General features: G+C 33.5%; 4 protein-coding genes, 4 non-coding genes and 1 pseudogene across 9 annotated transcripts; 4 read left to right on the top strand and 5 right to left on the bottom strand.

Annotated features, from left to right (window-relative positions):
• Window positions 1-27: 27 nt before the first annotated feature.
• F54D12.18 lies at window positions 28-174 on the top strand. Its single transcript, NR_050849.1, has one exon. It is a non-coding gene; the product is annotated as an Unclassified non-coding RNA F54D12.18 (non-coding RNA).
• A 78-nt stretch (window positions 175-252) lies between these two features.
• F54D12.13 lies at window positions 253-325 on the top strand. The gene has a single exon (NR_050850.1). It is a non-coding gene; the product is annotated as an Unclassified non-coding RNA F54D12.13 (non-coding RNA).
• A 485-nt stretch (window positions 326-810) lies between these two features.
• F54D12.16 lies at window positions 811-866 on the top strand. Its single transcript, NR_050851.1, has one exon. It is a non-coding gene; the product is annotated as an Unclassified non-coding RNA F54D12.16 (non-coding RNA).
• Window positions 867-2,585: 1,719 nt separating this feature from the next.
• F54D12.10 (PAN-3 domain-containing protein) lies at window positions 2,586-3,317 on the bottom strand (the record flags this gene model as incomplete). Its single annotated transcript, NM_001027023.1, has 2 exons — window positions 2,586-2,759; window positions 3,033-3,317. 2 exons carry the CDS (start codon window positions 3,315-3,317, stop codon window positions 2,586-2,588), a joined length of 459 nt encoding a protein of 152 aa, NP_001022194.1.
• Window positions 3,318-5,900: 2,583 nt separating this feature from the next.
• Window positions 5,901-6,676, bottom strand: F54D12.9 (DUF281 domain-containing protein). Its single transcript, NM_001027025.5, has 4 exons — window positions 6,559-6,676; window positions 6,202-6,372; window positions 6,047-6,150; window positions 5,901-5,996 (listed from the first exon to the last, which is right to left on the bottom strand). Exons 1-4 carry the CDS (start codon window positions 6,655-6,657, stop codon window positions 5,948-5,950), a joined length of 423 nt encoding a protein of 140 aa, NP_001022196.1. The 5' UTR covers window positions 6,658-6,676; the 3' UTR covers window positions 5,901-5,947.
• Window positions 6,677-8,192: 1,516 nt separating this feature from the next.
• On the bottom strand, window positions 8,193-10,338 carry F54D12.7 (PAN-3 domain-containing protein; the record flags this gene model as incomplete). The annotated part of the gene is made up of 6 exons (NM_001377695.1): window positions 8,193-8,276; window positions 8,353-8,415; window positions 8,680-8,919; window positions 8,969-9,024; window positions 9,346-9,490; window positions 10,060-10,338. 6 exons carry the CDS (start codon window positions 10,336-10,338, stop codon window positions 8,193-8,195), a joined length of 867 nt encoding a protein of 288 aa, NP_001364779.1.
• On the bottom strand, window positions 9,719-9,773 carry F54D12.20. Its single transcript, NR_050852.1, has one exon. It is a non-coding gene; the product is annotated as an Unclassified non-coding RNA F54D12.20 (non-coding RNA).
• Window positions 10,339-11,827: 1,489 nt separating the features above from the next.
• Window positions 11,828-16,597, top strand: aat-7 (Amino Acid Transporter). Its single transcript, NM_061559.4, has 9 exons — window positions 11,828-11,936; window positions 12,363-12,537; window positions 13,301-13,401; window positions 13,606-13,680; window positions 14,111-14,387; window positions 14,453-14,576; window positions 14,933-15,133; window positions 15,845-16,066; window positions 16,289-16,597. Exons 1-9 carry the CDS (start codon window positions 11,846-11,848, stop codon window positions 16,523-16,525), a joined length of 1,503 nt encoding a protein of 500 aa, NP_493960.3. The 5' UTR covers window positions 11,828-11,845; the 3' UTR covers window positions 16,526-16,597.
• A 1,846-nt stretch (window positions 16,598-18,443) lies between these two features.
• On the bottom strand, window positions 18,444-19,063 carry F54D12.11 (annotated as a pseudogene). Its single transcript has 2 exons — window positions 18,768-19,063; window positions 18,444-18,643 (listed from the first exon to the last, which is right to left on the bottom strand). Coding segments are annotated over exons 1-2 (496 nt in total).
• Between the last annotated feature and the right edge of the window lie 572 nt (window positions 19,064-19,635).

The following is a 19,635-nucleotide window of genomic DNA, read 5'->3' on the forward strand; positions in this document are numbered from 1 at the left end:
ATAGAGAAAAATACGAAAAAATTAGAGAATTTGGGTCTGCTAGACTACAAACTACAAACTTCGATTTAGCAGATCAAATTGAAAAATTGTCTGCTAGACTACAAACTACAGAAAAATAGTTAGCAGACCCACCGAATTTCCAAAAATTTTGGTCTGCTAAACTACAAACTACAAAAAATAGTTAGCAGACCCACCGATTTTCTAAAAATGTGGGTCTGCTAGACTACAAACTACAAAAACCTAATTAGCAGACTTAATGAATTTCTAAAAAAATTTGGTCTGCTAGGCTACAAACTACAAAAAAATGATTAGCAGACCAAACGAATTTCTAAAATTTTTGGTCTGCTAGACTACAAACTACAACAGCATAATTAGCAGACCGTTTTTTTTCTTCGATTAACGTCATTTTTTTACGAAAAAAGTGATTTTTGGCTTGCTTCGGATTGGATTTACTATATTTTGTGCAATAATATTTTTTTTTTGGTAGCAAATATATAGTTTTGGAAGGCTACAAACTACAAAATTCGATTTAGCAGATCCAAATAGAAGAATTCAAATCAATAGAAATAGCCGCGGTAATTTAAAAATTTCGAGAAGAAAAATACACAGAACACCTGTCAGACGGACTACAAAAGAAAAAGCAGACCCAAATCGATATTTTCTCGAATTTCTTGGGTGCCAGTGTGTGTGTTGCTGAACAAGCAGTGGAGTCATAAGGATGGGAAAAAGAAGCAGTTGTTCATTTCAATGTCTCCTCACTTTTCATTCTCCCGTGCTTTCGCTTTCTCATTGTCATTATCAACACTGAGAGAGGAGAGGATTGTGTAATGATTTGTTGGCAAAGTGCCAGTTAACAAATACTTTATCCATCCATTCACTTCAATACTTTACATTTTCGATTTCGAAAAACCAGACGCGAAACGCCGTTTTAATTGTCGAAAAGTGAGAATTTATGAGTCATTTCCGCTGAACAGAAGGAAATTGGCAGAAAATTGAAGTTTTTTTGCTGAAAAAATGGTAAAAAACCGTTAAAATTGATTATTGTAAACTATTTTCCGTTTGGTCTGCTAGTCTACAAACTACAAAATTCGATTTAGCAGACCAATGGTGTAGCAAGTGTGAAAAATAAAAAAATAACGGAAAAACGGAATTTTGAATCGATTTTTTGAATTCTGATCGAGAATTTTGAAAATACAGCACTTTCAGTCAAAATTTTAGAAAAAAATCCAGAGAAAAAACAGAGAAACACACGAAATCCGGCCAGCTTGGGTCTGCTAGGCTACAAACTACAAAACGAAATTAGCAGACCATCATCGAGAAAGTTAGCAAGTGAACATAGTGATTTTTCGCTAGAAAATTCTAAAAAAAAAGCGCATCGCACTAAAATAGAGCAAAAAATTAGCTTTTATGACAATTTTGAACTGAAAAATCGATTTTTAAAGCTAAAAAACGAAGAAAAATAGGAAAATAGATTCCTCGAAACAATTTTAAGCTGAAAAATCAATAAATGGAATAAAATTTTCAATGTTTCTCTTTTTTTTCAATCAGTTAAACGAAAAAATCGGCGGCAGAAGTTCAAGAAATCATATTTTCGTCAACTTTTTTAAATCTCTTTTCCAAATTGTCAATTTATTGGTGCCGACGCTTTGTCATTCTCTCACAACAACTGCCGCCAGTGTCTCGACTGAAAAATACACTTCTTCATGCTCTTTTTCTATCATTTTTATTAGGGTTTTAACGATTTTGAACTGAAAACGGGGAAACAAACGTTAAAAATCTGAAAATTGGTGCGGAAAATGAACAATTGTTGCATAAATAATGAGAAAAACAGTAGAAAATTGCGAAAAATGAAGAAAAATGCGCCGAAAATTAAAAAAAGACCGCAGAAAAATAAATAAATAAAAATAAAATTTAAATTAAGAAAACTGGCGGCGAACAAGATTTACGATAAACAACGCGCGCGCCCGTTATTTCGGAGCATCGTAAATATGTTTTTTTGGATTTAATTGTTAACTAATTGTTGAACTTTTGTGGATTTCGTATTAATTATAATTAATATTTAAAGAAAATACATTAGAAAAAAACAATTATTTAGAAGTTCACTAAATTTCGGTTAGTGTTGCAGATGTGGTAGCCGACTGGAATCCTGGATACTGGCTGGATCGCTGCATTTTCTGGAAATCAAATTTTTAGCAATTTTAATCTTTTTAAAAACTCACAAAAGGAGTTTAAGAAGACAATAAAGTGGTGAAGTCTATCGAGCAGGTCGTGGAGATACTGAAAAATAATAAAATTTTTCCGAAAAAGTAGGAGGCCGTGAAAAATGAAAACTCGTCCACTTTAAAGGTCTCGAATTTTCATTGAAAAATTTGAATTCCCCGCTATTTTTCACCTCTTCTAGGCTTTTGGTGGACCCCTAGCTCAAAATTAAAATTTTTTTTGGGTTACTGTAGCCTCGAAAGTACGCGAACACCGCGCATCTTACGACAAAATGCACAGATTTTTAAAATGACTCGGCCGAGCTCGGAAAAAAGGGTTTATAGGGTGAAAAATCATGCTGAATTCGAATTTCGAATTGAAAAATGTTAAACATTTGAAATTTCAAGTAATTTCGACCTACCATATTTAATTTCATAATACTCATTTGTTGGTGACATTGTAATTTCATAGGATGTAATATTATCCTTGTTATATAGGTTTATCACTCCAAAAAGCATATCACTCGATCTATTGGAGCATTTATACGGGGAGTTTCGCATCTGAAAGTTGTATTTTTTAGTCTAACAGACTACAAACTACAAACTACAAACTACAAACTACACACTACAAACTACAAACTATTTGTAATAAGTCAAACAAAAAATTCAGAACAACCTTTTTCTAGACAACAAACTATAAGTTAGCAAAACCTTATGAATTCTGTGGGCTAGCTACAAGTGTCATAGCTTGCAGTTTAGCAGACCCAACTACAAATTACAAAATCAGATAATTTGTAGTTTGTAGTTTGTAGTCTATCAGTCCCCCCAACTCACCCTAAAAGCCACTGTTTCATTCATAATTGAGTACCCATCCCGGTCATTCCTAACTTGAATAATATCCCCGACAGCGTATAAATAACATCTATTCAAACTATTCGAGTGAACTAAAATACAATCCGCCACGATAACACATCTTGTGATACAAGATTTCCATGTCAAATTCAAGAAAGTTTTTGAGACATAACTTGTCGAATTAACCGGTGATCCACGTACCGATACAAATACTGATAGGATGGTAATTGGGAAAAGAAACAGGATTAGAAAGGTCTGAGAGCTCATTGACTTTCGTTAGAGAGTCTTAATTTTTAATAATTCTAGAAAAAAAATTATTAATCCATTAATGTTTCCGCTTGACTGATTTTGATATATTTATGACTTTTTAAAGTCTGAGATTGTTTGATGATTGAGGTTGGAAGAAAGGTTCAATAGTTTAGGCACACCCCATTCAAAATACAAACTACATACCTTCATTACCGATATCTATACCAGGGGTGTGCGGCAAATCTCAAAATTTGCCGAGCTCGGCAAATTCGGCAAATTCGCCGAGCTCGGCAAACGGCAAATTCGGCAAATTCGGCAAATTTGCCGTGCTTAACAAACTCGGAAAATTTTGATAATTTTTGATGTTTTTTGGAACACCAAAACTACCGAATTCTTAACACACATCTGGTTTCTGAATAAGTTCCGTGTAGTATGTCTGCTTAATCATAAACTAACTCAATTTTGTGTCGTTTTACTAAATTTTTGGCGAAAAAATCAATAATTGTAGTCAAAATTGTACTGTAAAATTTTTGACGTGTGCGGCAAATTTTGAAATTTGCCGTGCTCGGCAAATTTGCCGCACACCCCTGATCTATACATCACTTATGGGGTTATTCAATTAATTTTGCTAAATGTATTTTGATACATTATGACCTCAGAACTGTAATTAAAATACATGTTTAATGTATTTTAAAACAGTTGTTATGTCATAAATGTAGTATCAAAATACATTTAGCAAAATTAATTTTCTTACCTCCTGATCATTTCTAACCTGAATAATATCTCCCACTGCATACAAATAACATACATTCAAATTATTGGAATATGATATCACGGCGTGTAAATTGGGACATCTGGCCTAGCGAAAAGTGAAAAGTGAGAATCCTAGGCCATGGCCGCTGCAAAGCGCGCGAAATTTGAATTTAAATTTTTAATATCATTGAAATTCGATGAATGAGACATTATAATGGATAAAACTACAAAAATATATACAAAATTGTTTTTAAAATGAATAAATCACATATAACAACGATTATTTTCCTAAATAAAAGTGGAAATTCGATTTATTAGGCAATTATTAGGAAAATGCGTCAAAAGTGGCACATTTTTGAACTTTTTTCAAAAACTAGTTCCACAAATTTTCTGAAATTTCACCAGATTACTCAGTAGACTACTTTAATCAAATTGTGTGCAAAAAATTCATACCCACCGTCACAAGTTCCTATTGAATTTTTCTATTTTAGCTCCGAAAACCACTAAAATTCGACAAAAATGGCACATTTTTGAACTTTTTTCAAAAACTAGGCCCACAAATTTTCTGAAATTTCACCAGATTACTCAGTAGACTACTTTAATCAAATTATGTGCATAAAAATCATACCCACCGTCACAAGTTCACATTGAATTTTTCAATTTTAGCTCGGAAATTCACAAAAAATCAGTGAAATTGGCACCAATTTTAAATTTTTTCAAAAACTAGATTCACAAAGGTTTTGAAACTTCACCAATTGACTAAATGAAGGTTTTTGAACAATTTAAGTACATAAAATGTATACCGACTATCACAAGTTTACACTTAAAATTGCTGTTCATTAATGCAGCTTCAAACTGCCTTGTAAAACCTTGTAAAACGAAGATAAATAAGCTTAGCAGCCAAATTAAAAATGTTTATTCGTTCAAAAATTTTAACCATAGGAGGCGGTGGTCTAGCCGGCGCAGCTCTCGCGGCCACGTCTCTTTCGCCGGGCCGTGTTGTTTTTCAAGCTTTTTTCTAGGCCAGAGGTACCAATTTACACGCCGTGACCGATTGATTTTTCATATGATGATTCACTGATAGCTTGACGGGTGTATAGGCTCCAGGGGTGTGCGGATAACCGATTTTTTCGGCTAACGAATAAATTGGCTAATGCCGATTTTTTGAAAACCGGCTAACGGATAATTCGGCTAACGGCTAATTTCAAAATTTTCGGCTAACGGCTAATTCGGCTAAAATCAATCGGTCAAATCGGCTAATTTTCGGCTAATTCGGCTAATTCGGATAAAATTCATCTGGTCAAGCTTTTTTCGTTCTTTCTATTAATTCAGGTTTTGGGTTAATTTTTTCATTGTTATTGAGCAAATTCAGTGATGAACGACTGTTGAAATAGGAAAAAATCATACAATTTCACAAAATTTTGTTTTCCAAAAAAATGTTTTAGTGGAAATAGCCGAAATAGCCGATCAAAATCGGCTAACGGATAACTTCGGATTAGCCGAACTGTCAAAAAGTCGGCAGACGGCTAACTCGGCTAATTGGTACAAAATTCGGCTAACGGATAATTCGGCTAATATTAGCGGAGTTAGCCGAATTAGCCGATCGGCGAATTCGGCTAAATCGGCTATTATCCGCACACCCCTGATAGGCTCTCCACGTACTGCTATCATCACTGATTTTGCAACGGATACTAGGAACGTTAAAAATTATTTGTTTGATGCTTCTGGACTTTTTGAAATATTCGAAATGAAGAGATCTGTCAGCCTTGACGTTTTAATGGCTTTTCAGATCTGCAGCCTTTTTGAAAGTTTTTCGGTCTTAAATGTTGTTGTAGTTTGTAGTGTTCAAAAAACTTTGTTTCTTTATTAACACAAACATATTAACACACATACATTTAAGGGTTCAAACTGCACTCGCACCACAACTCGGTGAACTTCTCTGCCCTGAAAGTCATACCTAATGAATTTTATTCATATAACAGCAAAAAACTGACGCCGTAGTTCCCCAGAGCCCGTCACTTTGACATGCGAGAAATTCAGTAATCGATTGATTATTCAGCGTATCGAACGCTTTCGACTCTCCCGAAGTGGTGATATACTGAAAAGTGAACATTCTAGGAGGGATAGCCGACGAGAAAAATACGCTCACGTGTAAAGAGAGCTGGCCACAAGTTGCGGGGTCAGCGACCTCACATTTTGGAGTGCCCCGAATACAGGGAGAGTCGTTAGACACAGGCATTGTTCGAAATGAATACGTTATTCTTTGGTCTTTCTGACTCAGAAATTTGGCTGTCGGGTACGAACTACAGTCTCCAGGGACCTGAAATAATGTACTCATTTTTTTGCCATTTTCACATTGACTAAAACTACAAAAATCCGCAGATTTTGAGCTTCATATGTGGGTAAACTGTGTTAAATCACAAATCATTAGAAATGTGTCAACTAGAGTGGCAAGACTACAAAGCACGTTTATTTGTAGTTTGTAGTCTAGCAAACTAGAACTTACCGGAGTTGACTCTGGCAAGTTTGCAAGACACTTTGACTCGGTAATAGTCACGAAACAACAGGAAATCAATACAATAGCCAATAAAACTAAGTTCTTCATGATTTCCTCTTGAAATTTGTCGATTTCGGTGAAGAAATGAATTATGTGTTGGCTTTTAAGCACTGTGTTGTTGGCAAAATTAGCATAATTTGCATGAAAATTAATAATCAATGAGAAATTAGCATACCTTCATATGTTAATTTAGTTTGCAAGGTCTTAACAGTGTCGGAGTACTGTAGGAATATTATAGTGTAGAAAAGTGTAGAAATTACTGGCTTTGTAGTTTCTACAAATCTACAAATTTTGGTATGGATTTCATACTTGAAAAATTCTAAAAAATTTTTAACTTAAAAAACAAGTTTCTAGAGAACTTAAAAAGCAACTGAATATTTTCTGGAAAACAAATGATAGAATTGAATATTTGGAAATGTTTGATGAACTTTTGAAAAAATAAATTCGAGAAATTTCAGGAATTTCTTGGAAAATTCCAAGAATTTTTGTGAGGGTACGGAATAATAATCCAATAAATTCCCAGAAAATTTGCAAAACTTTTGAAAAGTTTTGGAATCTACTAAAAATAATGACAACTTTCTGGAAATTTCCAAAAAGTTCAGAAAATTTTCGAAGTTCATTCGAAATTCTTGTTTTTTCTAACCAATATAGTTTTAATACGTCCCTGAAACTTCGGGGAACCTAGAAAAACTTTTTTGATAACTAAAAATTCGGCACCATTTCCGGGGTTGTCCTTGGGTTTATAAAATAATTGTCAACTGAAAAATTGTTTACTATTGATTTTTTGGTTTTAAAAATTACAGTATTCAACTGGATTGAATATTGACAGATATATCAAATGCCAAAGTCCCCGTCGATGCGCCATGTCCCAAAACGAAATGCCTGGTATTAATTATTATAGCATCAAGTACGGTATGTAAACATTATTTAGAAAAGTTTTGAAAATATCACATTGAAAATTGAATTTCTATAAATTTTAATGTCAAAATTTGAACTCAGCACGTCATTTTACCCCTTCCAGCATTTTTCTGCGCAGTTTGAACAATCTGTGCATTTTGTCGTAAAGTGTTTGGCGTTTGCGTACTTTCGAAGCTACCGTAACCCTGAAAATGTCAAATTTGAGCTAGGGACTCAGGAAAAAATGTGCAAGGGGTGAAAACTAACGGAGAATTCGAATTTTTAATTTAAAATTTCTAGAAATCAGTTTTTTTGCAAGAAAATCTACATTTTTTAGAATACACTTTCACGGATGGCTGTGGAAATTGGCTAAATCCAACTCCGACTTGCCAGGTAATTTCCAGTTGAATTTTGAATTTTTTTTCATAGAAAAAATTAAAAAAAAATTTTTTTTTTATAATTATCAACTGACAAATTGGTTACTAGTGATTTTCCTTTTTTTTTTTTAATTACTGAATTTTAAATATTGACAGATATATTGAGAGTCAGAGTCCCTGTCGATGCACCATGTCCAAAAACTACCCAAATCTCAAATATCGTTTGTTTTATCGCAAATTCATCAACCGACAAAATATAAATTACAAAATTTTTTTCCGAAATTCAAAAATATATTCGAATTAATTCATTCACCAAGGGTAGAAAATTAGAGAAACTGTAGAACCAGTTGTACTTCCTTGAAATTGCATATAATTAATTTTCGAATCCGGGTTCTGAAAAAAAAAACATGTTTCTACATACATTGCTAGCTAACCAAATACAAAATCACATAATTTTCTGCAAACTTACGTAAGTTTGTCCAGTATACAACGAGGAAATGTTAAACTGGCATGAGATTCTATCCAGAACATACTGAAAATATCGATTTTCTCGTTGAAAAACTAAGTTTCATAAAATTTCGACTCAAAATTCAGATTCCACGTAAATTTTTACACTATATCCCATTATCTGTGCATTTCTGCATTTTGTCGTGAGGTGTTTGGTGTCTGCGTACCTTCGGAGCTACAGTAACCCGGAAACTTTCAAAATTGAGCTAGAGACCCCATTAAAAAGCCTATAAAGGTAGTTTTTCACGCTGAATCTGAAAAAGATACTGAAATTTTTTAAAAATCTCACCTTAACCCCCATATACAAAAAACTATTGCCAACTGGCATTTGTGCTTCCCGATAAGTCCATCCAGTTGTATTCCCATATTCAACAACCTTACAGGTAGGGAAAATCTTAATATAAACCATGAAACACGTAGGATTTGAATAACAATAAAATAGACAATCATTCCATGACGTCACTATTAGTGACGTGGATTCATTGGCAGAGGGTAGAGCTGAGAAACTGAACATTGTTTTATTGCAGTTCTGAAATTTTTGCTATGAAAAAAAAATTCAAAATTCAACTGGAAATTACCTGACAAGTTGGAGTTGGATTCAGCCAATTGTTACAGCCATCCGTGAAAGTGTATTCTGAAAATATCTGGATTCTCTTGCAAAAAACTGATTTCTAGAAATTTTAAACAAAAAAATCGAATTCTCCGTCAGTTTTTACCCCTTGCACATTTTTCCCGAGCCCCTAGCTCAAATTTGAGATTTTCAGGATTACGGTAGCTTCGAAAGTACGCAAACACCGAACACCTTACGACAAAATGCACAGATTTTTAAAATTGCGTAGAAAAATGCTGGAAAGTGTAAAATAACGTGCTGAATTCGAATTTTGACATTAAAATCTGTAGAAATCTCATTTTCAATGTAATATTTCCGATACTTTTCAAAATAATGTTTACTTACCGTAATTTATGCTATAATAACTAATACCAGCTATTTCGGATACTTGAATTTCATACGATTCTATATTATTTTTGTTATATTCGTTTGTTATCCCCAACAACATATCCTCAGCTCTGTCCGCACATTTGGCAGGAGAATTCAGTATCTGGAAATGAAATTTTTGGTCTGCCAGACTACAAACTACAAACAACAAACTATAAACTACAAACTATAAGCTACAAGCTACAAACTAAAAACTACAAACTGCACATTCCAAACTACAAACTACAAATTACAAACTGAAACTTACAATCCGAAACCTCAACCTACAAAGTGTGAGTACAAAACTACAAAAGTACAAACTGCGAACTGCAAACTACAAACTACGGCTTACAAACTACAAATTATAAACTACAAACTGCAAACTACAAACTGCAAACTACAAACTACAATAATGTTAAAAAAGAAAATATAAGCAAGAAGTTCCAGCGTGCAATGGCTGCCAGCAGGCGGGTTCTCGGTTAAAATTTTTTTCAACTTTAGTTTTTAATAGTTTGTAGTTTGTAGTTTGTAGTCTAGCGGACCTATTTTTAAAATATACTTTTTGGGCTCTATTTTTCACAAAACAAATATCAACTTTTTGTGTAAATTAATATTGGTATGCTAGGCATAAATTGATTTTCATTGGTTTTAGACCGTTTTTCTTTTTCTTTTTTTTTCAAAATTTTTGTATACCTTAAAAGAAACCGACTCATTACCACTAGAAAATATATCCTGATCATTTCTAACTAGAATAATATCCCCAACAGCGTATAACAAACAATAACCAGAACTATTCGAATAAGAAAGTATACAATTATCACTAGATGCACATTTAGAGGTACATGTAGTATAATTTAGACCTGTGTACAGCTGTGTCGGGTAGCTGGTGGACTTTTCAGGAGCTCCACGGACTATTATCATTTTGGAGCTGGATATTGAAATTTGGAGAAGTACTAGTAAGAGGACACACATTTTGGTGTGTGGAAAACTGGAAAAAATGGAAATTTTTCTGGGGAGACAAATGTGAAAAGTAGTTGTCAGGGGAACTTGTCTGCTTTTTTTTTGTCGTGAAATTTTTAATTTTTCCAGTGATTTATATGTCTTGGTTTTTTTCTTGAGCATGATGTTTGTTATTTTGAAACAAGTTAAATTTTAATTGTAGGTTATAGTTTGTAGTTTGTAGTTTTTAGTTTATTTATTTGATTTATTTGAATATTTGAGATTATTTCACGATTTTTTAGGGGTGTATACAACTCGACGAGCTCTTTTCAACGTGTATTTTGAAAAAATTCTACGACTCTTTTAAGCTATAGAAGTGGGCTCTTTAGTGTGAAATCGAAAATTGCATGTTCCCCCTTTTTTTTGGTGTGCAAATTAGTGATTTTTGATGGTTTTTCGGCCATAAGTCGGTCAGTTTGGCATTTTTTTGGGTAAATTTTTCGAAAAACGTATTTTTCAGGAAATTTAGTCTTCAAAAATATAATTTTTTTTACAAAAAAGTCAAAAATAACTTCAGAAATCGCAAATTTCATGATTTTCTCAAAAAAAATGACGTTTTTGCTGGAAAAATAAAAATTTTTCCACTACCGAATGGGATTTTATGTTAAATTCGTAATTAGTACATAAAGACCGAATGGATGACCATAAATAAACTTAGGTTCAATTTATGAAAAATAATGTTTGTGGTGAAGATAATGTTTATAGTCTGAAAAAAAGTATAGTATCAAATTTTTACGACCTTGTTTTTCAAATTGAAAATTTGAAAATTATGACACTTTTTTTGGTTTTAATTTATTTTTAACCTCAAAAATTTAGAAATATTTATGTTGCTTTGAAAAAGCCTTGTAGTTTGTAGTCTGACACACCGAATAATATTTAAAAAAATGTTTTTTTTCCAATTTTTGAAGCCGAAAAATTGTTTTAAAAAATCAAAAAATTGGGTCTGCTAAATATGCTTGTGTAGTTTGTAGTCTGGCCGACCCAAAGTCTAGTATGCTTAAAAACTGCCATTTTTCTTGATTTTGACACATTTTCCAGTCTCAAAATGTGCATTTTCTGAAGTTTCCGGTACAATTTTCCAGGTTTCTGTTCCATTTTCAAAAGTCGAATAATCCCATCTTAAGCACAACTTTCCCCAAATTTTCTGATGCAACTTCATGCCTATTTCCATAATTCTTTATAGTTTTCTGTGACATGTTATCACTAAAATTTTTTGATTTCTTTTTATTGGTGCACTATCGGCATTTTTGTTGCATACCCGCGGGGTGTTCTATGAACATTTTCGGAAAAAAGTGAAAACGCTGATTTTGTCACCTTTTGGGTGATTATGTGATAAGGAAAATTCATAAGGATCATATATTTTGAGTATTAGGTTTTGAAATTTTGAAAAAAAATTCCAAAAAGTTTTTTTTTCAGAATTTTTTTTTCCCAAAAATTCAATTTTTTCTAATTTTTTTTTTCCAGATTTTCCACTTAAATTATGACTGAAAGCTCGTCTGAAATCCCCCAGAAGCACACAATTGGCCTAATTACTGCAATTTCTTATACTGTCGGAGATATTGTTGGCTCAGGTAAATCTTTTTTTTTGAAATTTTAATAGGCTTAGGCTTAGGCTTAGGCTTAGGCTAGTCTGGAAGACCCATTTTTTGAAAATGTTGTGAAAAAAATTTGAAAAAAAAATCTTTTAAACTACAATTAATAGAAAAAATAAAAATTTTTCAAAAATTCCAAAAAATTAAAAAAAACGGTCTGCTATTACTTTCTTGTAGTTTGTAAAAATTTGGAGCTGCTGTGTTGGAGCTGCTGAAAAAATAATTTTAAAATCAAAAAAAAAAAATTTCCGAAAATTGAAAAATTTCAAACTTTCAAGTTGGGTCTGCCAAATTTTTTCTGTAGTTTGTAGTCTAGCAAACATATCTGCTAGACTACAAACTACAAAAAACATTAGGTCTGCTATATCAAGTATGTAGTTTGTAGTCTAACCTTCCATTTTCCAGGCATCTTCATCTCCCCGACATCCATTTTAAATCACGCGGGGTCAGTTGGTTTATCACTTTGCCTATGGGCTCTTTGTGCATGTATATCACTTTTTGGAGCACTTTCATATGTGGAATTGGGTACCTCAATACGAAAATCGGGTTGTGATTTCGCATATTTATCGCATTTCGGGTGGTGAGTTTTTTTGGATATTAAATTGAAAATTATTTTGAAAAATTAAGTTTAAAAGATTTTTAACTAATTTTTGAATACCTAATTATAATAATTAAAAAAAAACTCAAGATCAAATTTCCAGTATTTTGACACTATTCCCAAGCTCCTAGCTCAATTTTCTAAATTTTTTCAGAAGTACGCAAACATTAAACACCCTACGACAAAATGCACAGATCCTTGTAATTTGCGAGAAAAAATGTGTAGAACTCAAATTTACACTTGACTTTACCCAAAATTCAGAAAAAAATTTTATAATTTTTTTCAGAAAATTTATGTCTTTTAGGCTAAAAAAACTACGATTTTTGAAAAGTTTCACACCAATTTTCCTAACTTTTATCACCCAAAACGTGACCAAAATTGCAATAATTTCACAGTTCTTCCACACTAAAAATGCCACTAAAAGTCATAGAACACATTTTTCAGTGATAACAAAAAATGCTAGTTTGGTCGGCTAAAAAAACTACATAGAATTACGGGAATTTGTCATGAAATTTCGTCAGAAAAAATTGGAAATTTGTGGAATTCGGGGAATATTTTTGGCGGAATTTAGGAAAATAAAAGAGAAAATTGGAAATAAAAATTGAAATTTAAGAAGAAAATTTGGTAAAAATGTTGAAAGAAAAAAATTTTGGAATTAATTTCAGAACACTTTTTTATCTACAAATTCTAAAATTAAACTGGATCTAAGTTCAGAAAATCCAGATTTTCCAAAAAATATTTTCAGGAGACCCCTTGCTTCATCATTCATGTGGGTATCCACATGTCTTTCCTATCCAGCAGTTCTTGCAATTCAGGCAATTTCTTTTGGAGAATATATTGTTACAGGTAACATAAAAATTAATAATTATTGTTTTAGCCTTAAAAAAAAATTTAAAAAAATAAATTGGAATTTTCAAGAAAAAAAAACAAAAATTTTGAAAAAAAAAAAGTTTTTTTCGAAATTTTTGAATTTTCTTTTCAAGTATACAGTTTCCTACTTTATTTTAAAAATATCGTTTTTTAAACATTTGATTATCAAATTTTTTCAAGGCCTCGACAGTTGGATAACTATAGATGAAAATTGGAGGTTTATGACATATCGGTTGGTGGGATTTTCCATGCTATGTAAGTTTTTTTGAATAAATTTTAAAATTTCAAATTCAAAAGAAATTCACAAAAAAAAATTAATTTTAAAAACTATTGGAACCTTCTAGAAATTCGGTAAAATCTTTTTGAAAAACAAGAAAAAATATACAACTTTGGTCTGCTAGATCAGAAGTGTAGTTTGTAGTCTGGCAGACCCATTGAAAAAATATCGATTTTTCTAAATTTTCAGTCATTGTAACAGTTATGAATAACAATAAGAATTGAAAAATAACATTTTTAACTGAAAAATTTCAACAAAATGTTTTTGAAATTTTATTCGAAAAAATGAAATTGGTGAAAAAAATTTCAAAAAATTACACATTTTCTTAGACTTCTTAAAAGTTTTCTAAACTGTAAGGTATGCTAGACTACAAAAACTACAAAAACTACAAAACCTACCCATTTCCAGGGCCCCTAATGCTCCTGAACTTCTTCTCCCTAAAAAAAGTGGCCGGAGCCTTCCAAATCGTTGCAACTGCCATCAAATTAATAGTCGCCTCAATTATCATAATCACGGGTCTCTATCACATAATATTCAAGCAACAAACTCAAAATTTCAAAAATTCATTTACCGGGTCGGACTGGAATCCGGGAAATCTTGTGCTCGGCGTCTATTCCGGGCTCTTTGCGTATAATGGATGGGATGTGCTCAATTTTGGAGCCGAGGAGATTGAGAATCCAAGAAGGTGAGTATAGCCTGAACCTAAGCCTAGGCTTAATCCTAGACTACAAAAACTACAATTATTTTCAGAACCCTCCCAATTGCTGCAATCAGTGGAATTGCGATTTCAGCGACAGTCTTTATCCTCATGAATGTTTCATATTTCTCAGTTTTATCAGTGGAAGATTTCAAAAATTCACCGGCGGTTGCGGTGGTAAGAACATTTTTTATCGTTGGTCTGCTAAATATTTTTTTGTAGTTTGTAGTCTGGCAGTCCATTTTGTACGAATTTTCTAAAGGTTTTTAGTAGAAATAATGCAAATTTAGACAAATTTGCATACTAAATTTTAAAAAAATGTTTGGAAATTTCTAAAAACAGCTTAAAAACAGCTTTTTCCAGCAAAAAAAAATAAATATGGGTCTGCCAGACTACAAACTACAATTTCGGTTTAGCAGACCCAAATTGGGTACATTTTTTGCGCTCAAAAAAAAAATTTCAAAATCAAGTATACCTTAAACCTACTCCAAAAATTAACTTTTTTCTGAAAAAAAAATCTACAATTTTTCCAGACATTCGCCGAGCGAACCCTTGGAGATTTCCACTATGCAATTCCATTTTTAATTTCACTTTTATTAATCGGAAGTATGAATACCACCATTTTTGCATGCAGTAGGTATATGTACTCCGGTGCCCAGCAATCCGTTATGCCTACTCCGTTGAGAGGAATTCATCACAGAACCAGAAGCCCACGGCTAGCGGTTTTTGCAGAGGTAATGGCAAAATTTGAGTGAGAAATTTGAATTCAGCGGGAAAAATTACGTGTACCCCGAAAAAATTAATAAAAATCCATTAAAAGACAAAAAAATGGACCTATTTAAGCCCTTAATTGAAATTGTAGTTTGTAGTCTGACATACCCATTTTTTGAAATTTAAACTATAAATTTGAAATTATTGCAATTTTTCACCCTATGCACCTTTTTTCTAGCGAATTTGAGCACTTTCTGCATTTTGTCGTGTGGTGTTTGGTGTTTGCGTACTTTTGGCGCTACAGTAACCCGGAAATTTTCAAAATCAAGCTAGACACTTTAAAATAGATGCTCCAAAAGTAAAAAATCACGTAGATTCTGATTTTTACAACGAAAATTCCAAAATTTCCCGGCTAAATCCTGTAAACTACAAAAATCTATAAAAATGAGATTTTTAGAGGTAAAAGTTTTATTTTAAATAAAATAAATAATCAAATTAAAGATCCCATCAATTTTACACCTATCAATATCTTTTTCTAAAGATTTTTTGACAGTTTCTGCATTTTGTCGTGAGGTGTTTGGTGTTTGCGTACTTTCGGCGCTACAGTAACCCGGAAATTTTCAAAATCAAGCTAGAAACATTGAAACACATGCACCAGAAGTGAAAAATTACGTAGATTCCGAATTTCGCAATAAAAATGCTCTAGTTGCTAACCTAACCCTACTATTTTCCAGATTCTCATTGCAATCTGTCTCAGCTTCATCGGTAACCTTGACCAACTGATCAGCTATATGTCTTTTGCCTTGTGGTCTCAAAGGACGTGTACACAAGTCGGATTTATCTATTTCAAGCTACGCGGCACCTTGAAGACGCAGGACAGCTTCCAAGTACCCATTTTTGTACCAGTTGTGTTTTTGGGAATATGTATTGCGTTGCTGGTTATTCCAATTACTCAGGTAAGAACGATTTTTTGAAAGTTTTGATGCCAAAAATCGATTTTCCTATAGTTTGTTGCCTCTAGAACGTTAAAAAGTAATATTTTGGGTTACGGTAGCGCCGAAAGTACGCAAACACCAAACACCTCACGACAAAATGCACAAAAGGCTTTTTAAGGGTAATTTAGCCTCCTGAATCCAAATTTCTCACTAAAAACCTTCAAAAATCAATAAAAATTTCAGAATTACCACGTAGCAATCTACGGAGTCAGTATGACCATTGGCGGAGCAATCATCTATTTAATATTCATTTTCCCGAATACTTTACCCATTTTTTTGCACAAAATCAATAATTCTATAGTGAAATTTGCACAAATTATATTTAATTGTGTAATTGAGCCATACGAGGATTCAACTGTTGAGGAATTTGAAGAATTTGAGGAAATCAACGATTATTCCAAGAAATTTCATCGATTTTAAGTTGTTTTTGTGGTGAATGTTGCAAAAAAAAGTGCTAAGTGTCATATAATAAAGTGATCTCTAAGTTGATTTTATGTTTTTATAACTTCTGTTCTAGTTGTCAAAACTGTGGCCTAGTCAAAAAATATGACAAGGGGGTTTCTCATCTTTTCTTTCTGAAGATTTTCAATTTGTTATCCATAAGTGAACAAGTCTCCTGAAATGCCCAAGGGCTACCTAAAAACCATGAATTCCATTGACTTAGATGAACTGTACCAATCAATTTTTATGTGCCATGCTCCAGAATGTTGCTGACGCGTTTTGTGTGTATTTTTCTATATAATTTTTTGATATCTTATAGGCAAGCATACAGTCTTCCAAATTCAACATATAAGAGTAAATCATATGCATGTGAATATTTCAAATACATATTACACGTTTTTATCAACAATTTTATTTTCTGGTTTCATCAAGCCGAAAAATAACAAATCATCCCATTTGCAGCATTTTTTTGGTCACACCTGAAAATAACAGCATTTTCAACAAAAAAAATAATCAAATAAGATCCTACTCTATTGATGCCAAAAATATATTATCTGGGGGCCAATTTTCAACAAAAAAACTTGAGCAAAGGGAGGGGGAGAGGGGCAAGCACCAAAACAAAAAATTGAAAACTAGCATTGTACTGTACTGTCGGCAATGTGCAGGTCACACACCTAAGACTGGTCAATCGATTCTGATCGACGTCGAGGTGAGTCCAATCGACACAGGTACACCCAGCTTCGACATACTTCGACGTCGATCAGAATCGATTTACCAGAGTATTCTAAATAACCATGACATTCTTTGATTCTAAAAGAATTGCAACCAATTCATGTTTCCGTATTTTGCCAAAATTAATATTTTTTAAGACCGACCTTATAACACGCGACGACTCAGCTTTGTCTAGGAGTCCATGTGATTTTAAAATTATCTATTTTATAGGATGAATACTTTGCAGATTGCTGGGTGATCTAAAAATGTGTTTCATTGAATTTCCCTAACTCAACAATGGCCTATCTTACAATATCGTGTCCATCGAAAAATGAGCTGAAGTTTAATGAACATGTGGAGTTTTCCGGGGTGTACTGAAAGAAATGTTATATTTTCTTGCTAATGAAAGTAATGAGTATTTTTTTATAACAATCAAATGATTGAAATTATCTAAAATTCAAATGGGAAAATATTAATTTAAAATAGCGTACAAGGGAAATGGTAGCTGAGATCAGTGGCTACAAGAAGCAATTTTAAAAATCTGCGATGGTGGCTCACGGAGCTGGAAATCGACGTCTGAAAAAGTAGTACTTTTTCTGTTGAAAAGCTCATTTTTCAAGTATAAAAAACGAAGCTGTTCACCATTCGGCCATTCAAGCGGCGTTTGCAGTGCAAAACTTTCATGTAGGCTATTTTACATTTGAAAATTGAGCTTTTCAACAGAAAAAGTACTACTTTTTCAGACGTCGATTTCCAGCTCCGTGAGCCACCATCACAGATTTTTAAAATTGATTCTTGTAGCCACTGATCTCAGCTACCATCTAACGTTTATTTCTCATCAATAGCCCGCGCAGTTTTAACGCCATTCTCTTGTAAGAAGTGACATATTGGAACAAACCTTCACACCAGCCACCCAAAATGACAAATCGATACTACCTTCACGGCGATTTCTTAGTAAATATTGGGCATAACCATATTCAACTATCAGGCATGAATTATAATTATCGAGATTATCGAAAACCACCATGAAACATTCTATTCGAGAACTGCACTCAAAAAGGCATTGATTCCAAGAGGTGAACATTGTTTGCGTGATATAATCAAACGAACCACCATCACGCACAAAACTGAACATCGTGCTGGTGCAGACCTGTTTAAAACATTGAAACATAGCATACTATCGTACTATTATACCGAACACTGTGGTTTTGGCTCAAACCAATTCCCACATGCATCCATGCTATCATCATAAGTGTATTTGATTTTGTAGAACTCGGGAGTTGTCTCGATTTCATAGCTCATAATGTGATCCTTACCATAAGGAGTTACAGTGCCATCCAGTAAGCCTGTTGCTTCGATTGTGCAATTCTCAACGTTAGTTTGAATCTGAAAATTTAACAGTTTATTTCTTTTTCAAGTAACAAAATCGCTTGAATCTTTGATTTTTTGAAATCAAAAAACCCATGACTTGGCAGAGTTAGAAATTAGTTTAAAATTGTACAACGTTTACCTTGAAAGCAACCCTCTCCTCTCTACTCGAGTATCCGATCTCATCATTTCTCACGCGAATCACATCTCCAACCGAAAACAAATAACATAGCGACTTTGCATCGCCGTAGGCAAGAATACACGTGGATAGCACTTCGTGGCACACAATGTCCAATCTAATCCTCCTTCTTCAGGAAGACCATAGCTTGTACCGCCTTGAGGTGCACCTCTTACAGCAACCATCCGTGTCTCAGCAATGGAAAACTTGTAAAGTTGGGAGAAAAAGAAAAAAGAGAACAGCGAACTAGTCACCGTCATTTCGAGAAGTGGCGTCTGGTAGAAGTAGGGATGGGCGGTTCGTTACGAGACCGTAACCATGGAACCAGTGACACTTTGTTAATGGGATTCTGGTGTGAAATGTGGAAATTTTCGTGTTACTTCCTGTTTTCACTAGGAAAAAGTGTCACATACAAGACAGTAGCCATGGAGCCATTGGCACATTGTGTTGGGTTTCATTGTGAAGTGTGTACATTCAGGAGCATTTTCCTGACATTAAAACGTGTCAGAATTTTTACAAGTTTTGAGCGAAAGATTGGATCCAGCTTTACTTTACAGGCTCGATTGATATAGATTGCCGTTAACACTCGGCAGTTCGCTACTCCTGGGGCGCGTACATTTTGCGCCTGGCTCGCGATAATAAGGGAGCGCGAAGAGAGTGCGCCGGGCGTTCGAGACATTATTACTAGCGCGCTCCGTCCGCGCGCCAGGAGTAGCAAACTGCCGAGCAATACTTCCTCGGGACAAATCAGAGAAAAAAAAACACAACAATGTATACTTCCTTCCCCCAGACCTAATTTCCGTAATTTTTGAGATATCATCATGAAAATTGA

This window comes from Caenorhabditis elegans, chromosome II (genome assembly GCF_000002985.6).
Source record: "Caenorhabditis elegans chromosome II".
In the NCBI taxonomy this organism is placed as follows: Eukaryota; Metazoa; Nematoda; class Chromadorea; order Rhabditida; family Rhabditidae; genus Caenorhabditis; species Caenorhabditis elegans.

What these genes read in the sequence shown, in the direction of transcription:
- F54D12.9 (NM_001027025.5), bottom strand. Translation starts at nt 6,657, where the DNA reads ATGAAGAACTTAGTTTTATTGGCTATTGTATTGATTTCCTGTTGTTTC. An exon ending in ACTTGCCAGAGTCAACTCCG is followed by an intron (nt 6,373 to 6,558) that starts GTAAGTTCTAGT and finishes ACATTATTTCAG; the next exon opens with GTCCCTGGAGACTGTAGTTC. An exon ending in GTGGCCAGCTCTCTTTACAC is followed by an intron (nt 6,151 to 6,201) that starts GTGAGCGTATTT and finishes TTCACTTTTCAG; the next exon opens with TATATCACCACTTCGGGAGA.
- aat-7 (NM_061559.4), top strand. Translation starts at nt 11,846, where the DNA reads ATGACTGAAAGCTCGTCTGAAATCCCCCAGAAGCACACAATTGGCCTA. An exon ending in TGGAGAATATATTGTTACAG is followed by an intron (nt 13,402 to 13,605) that starts GTAACATAAAAA and finishes AATTTTTTCAAG; the next exon opens with GCCTCGACAGTTGGATAACT. An exon ending in TGGTTATTCCAATTACTCAG is followed by an intron (nt 16,067 to 16,288) that starts GTAAGAACGATT and finishes TAAAAATTTCAG; the next exon opens with AATTACCACGTAGCAATCTA.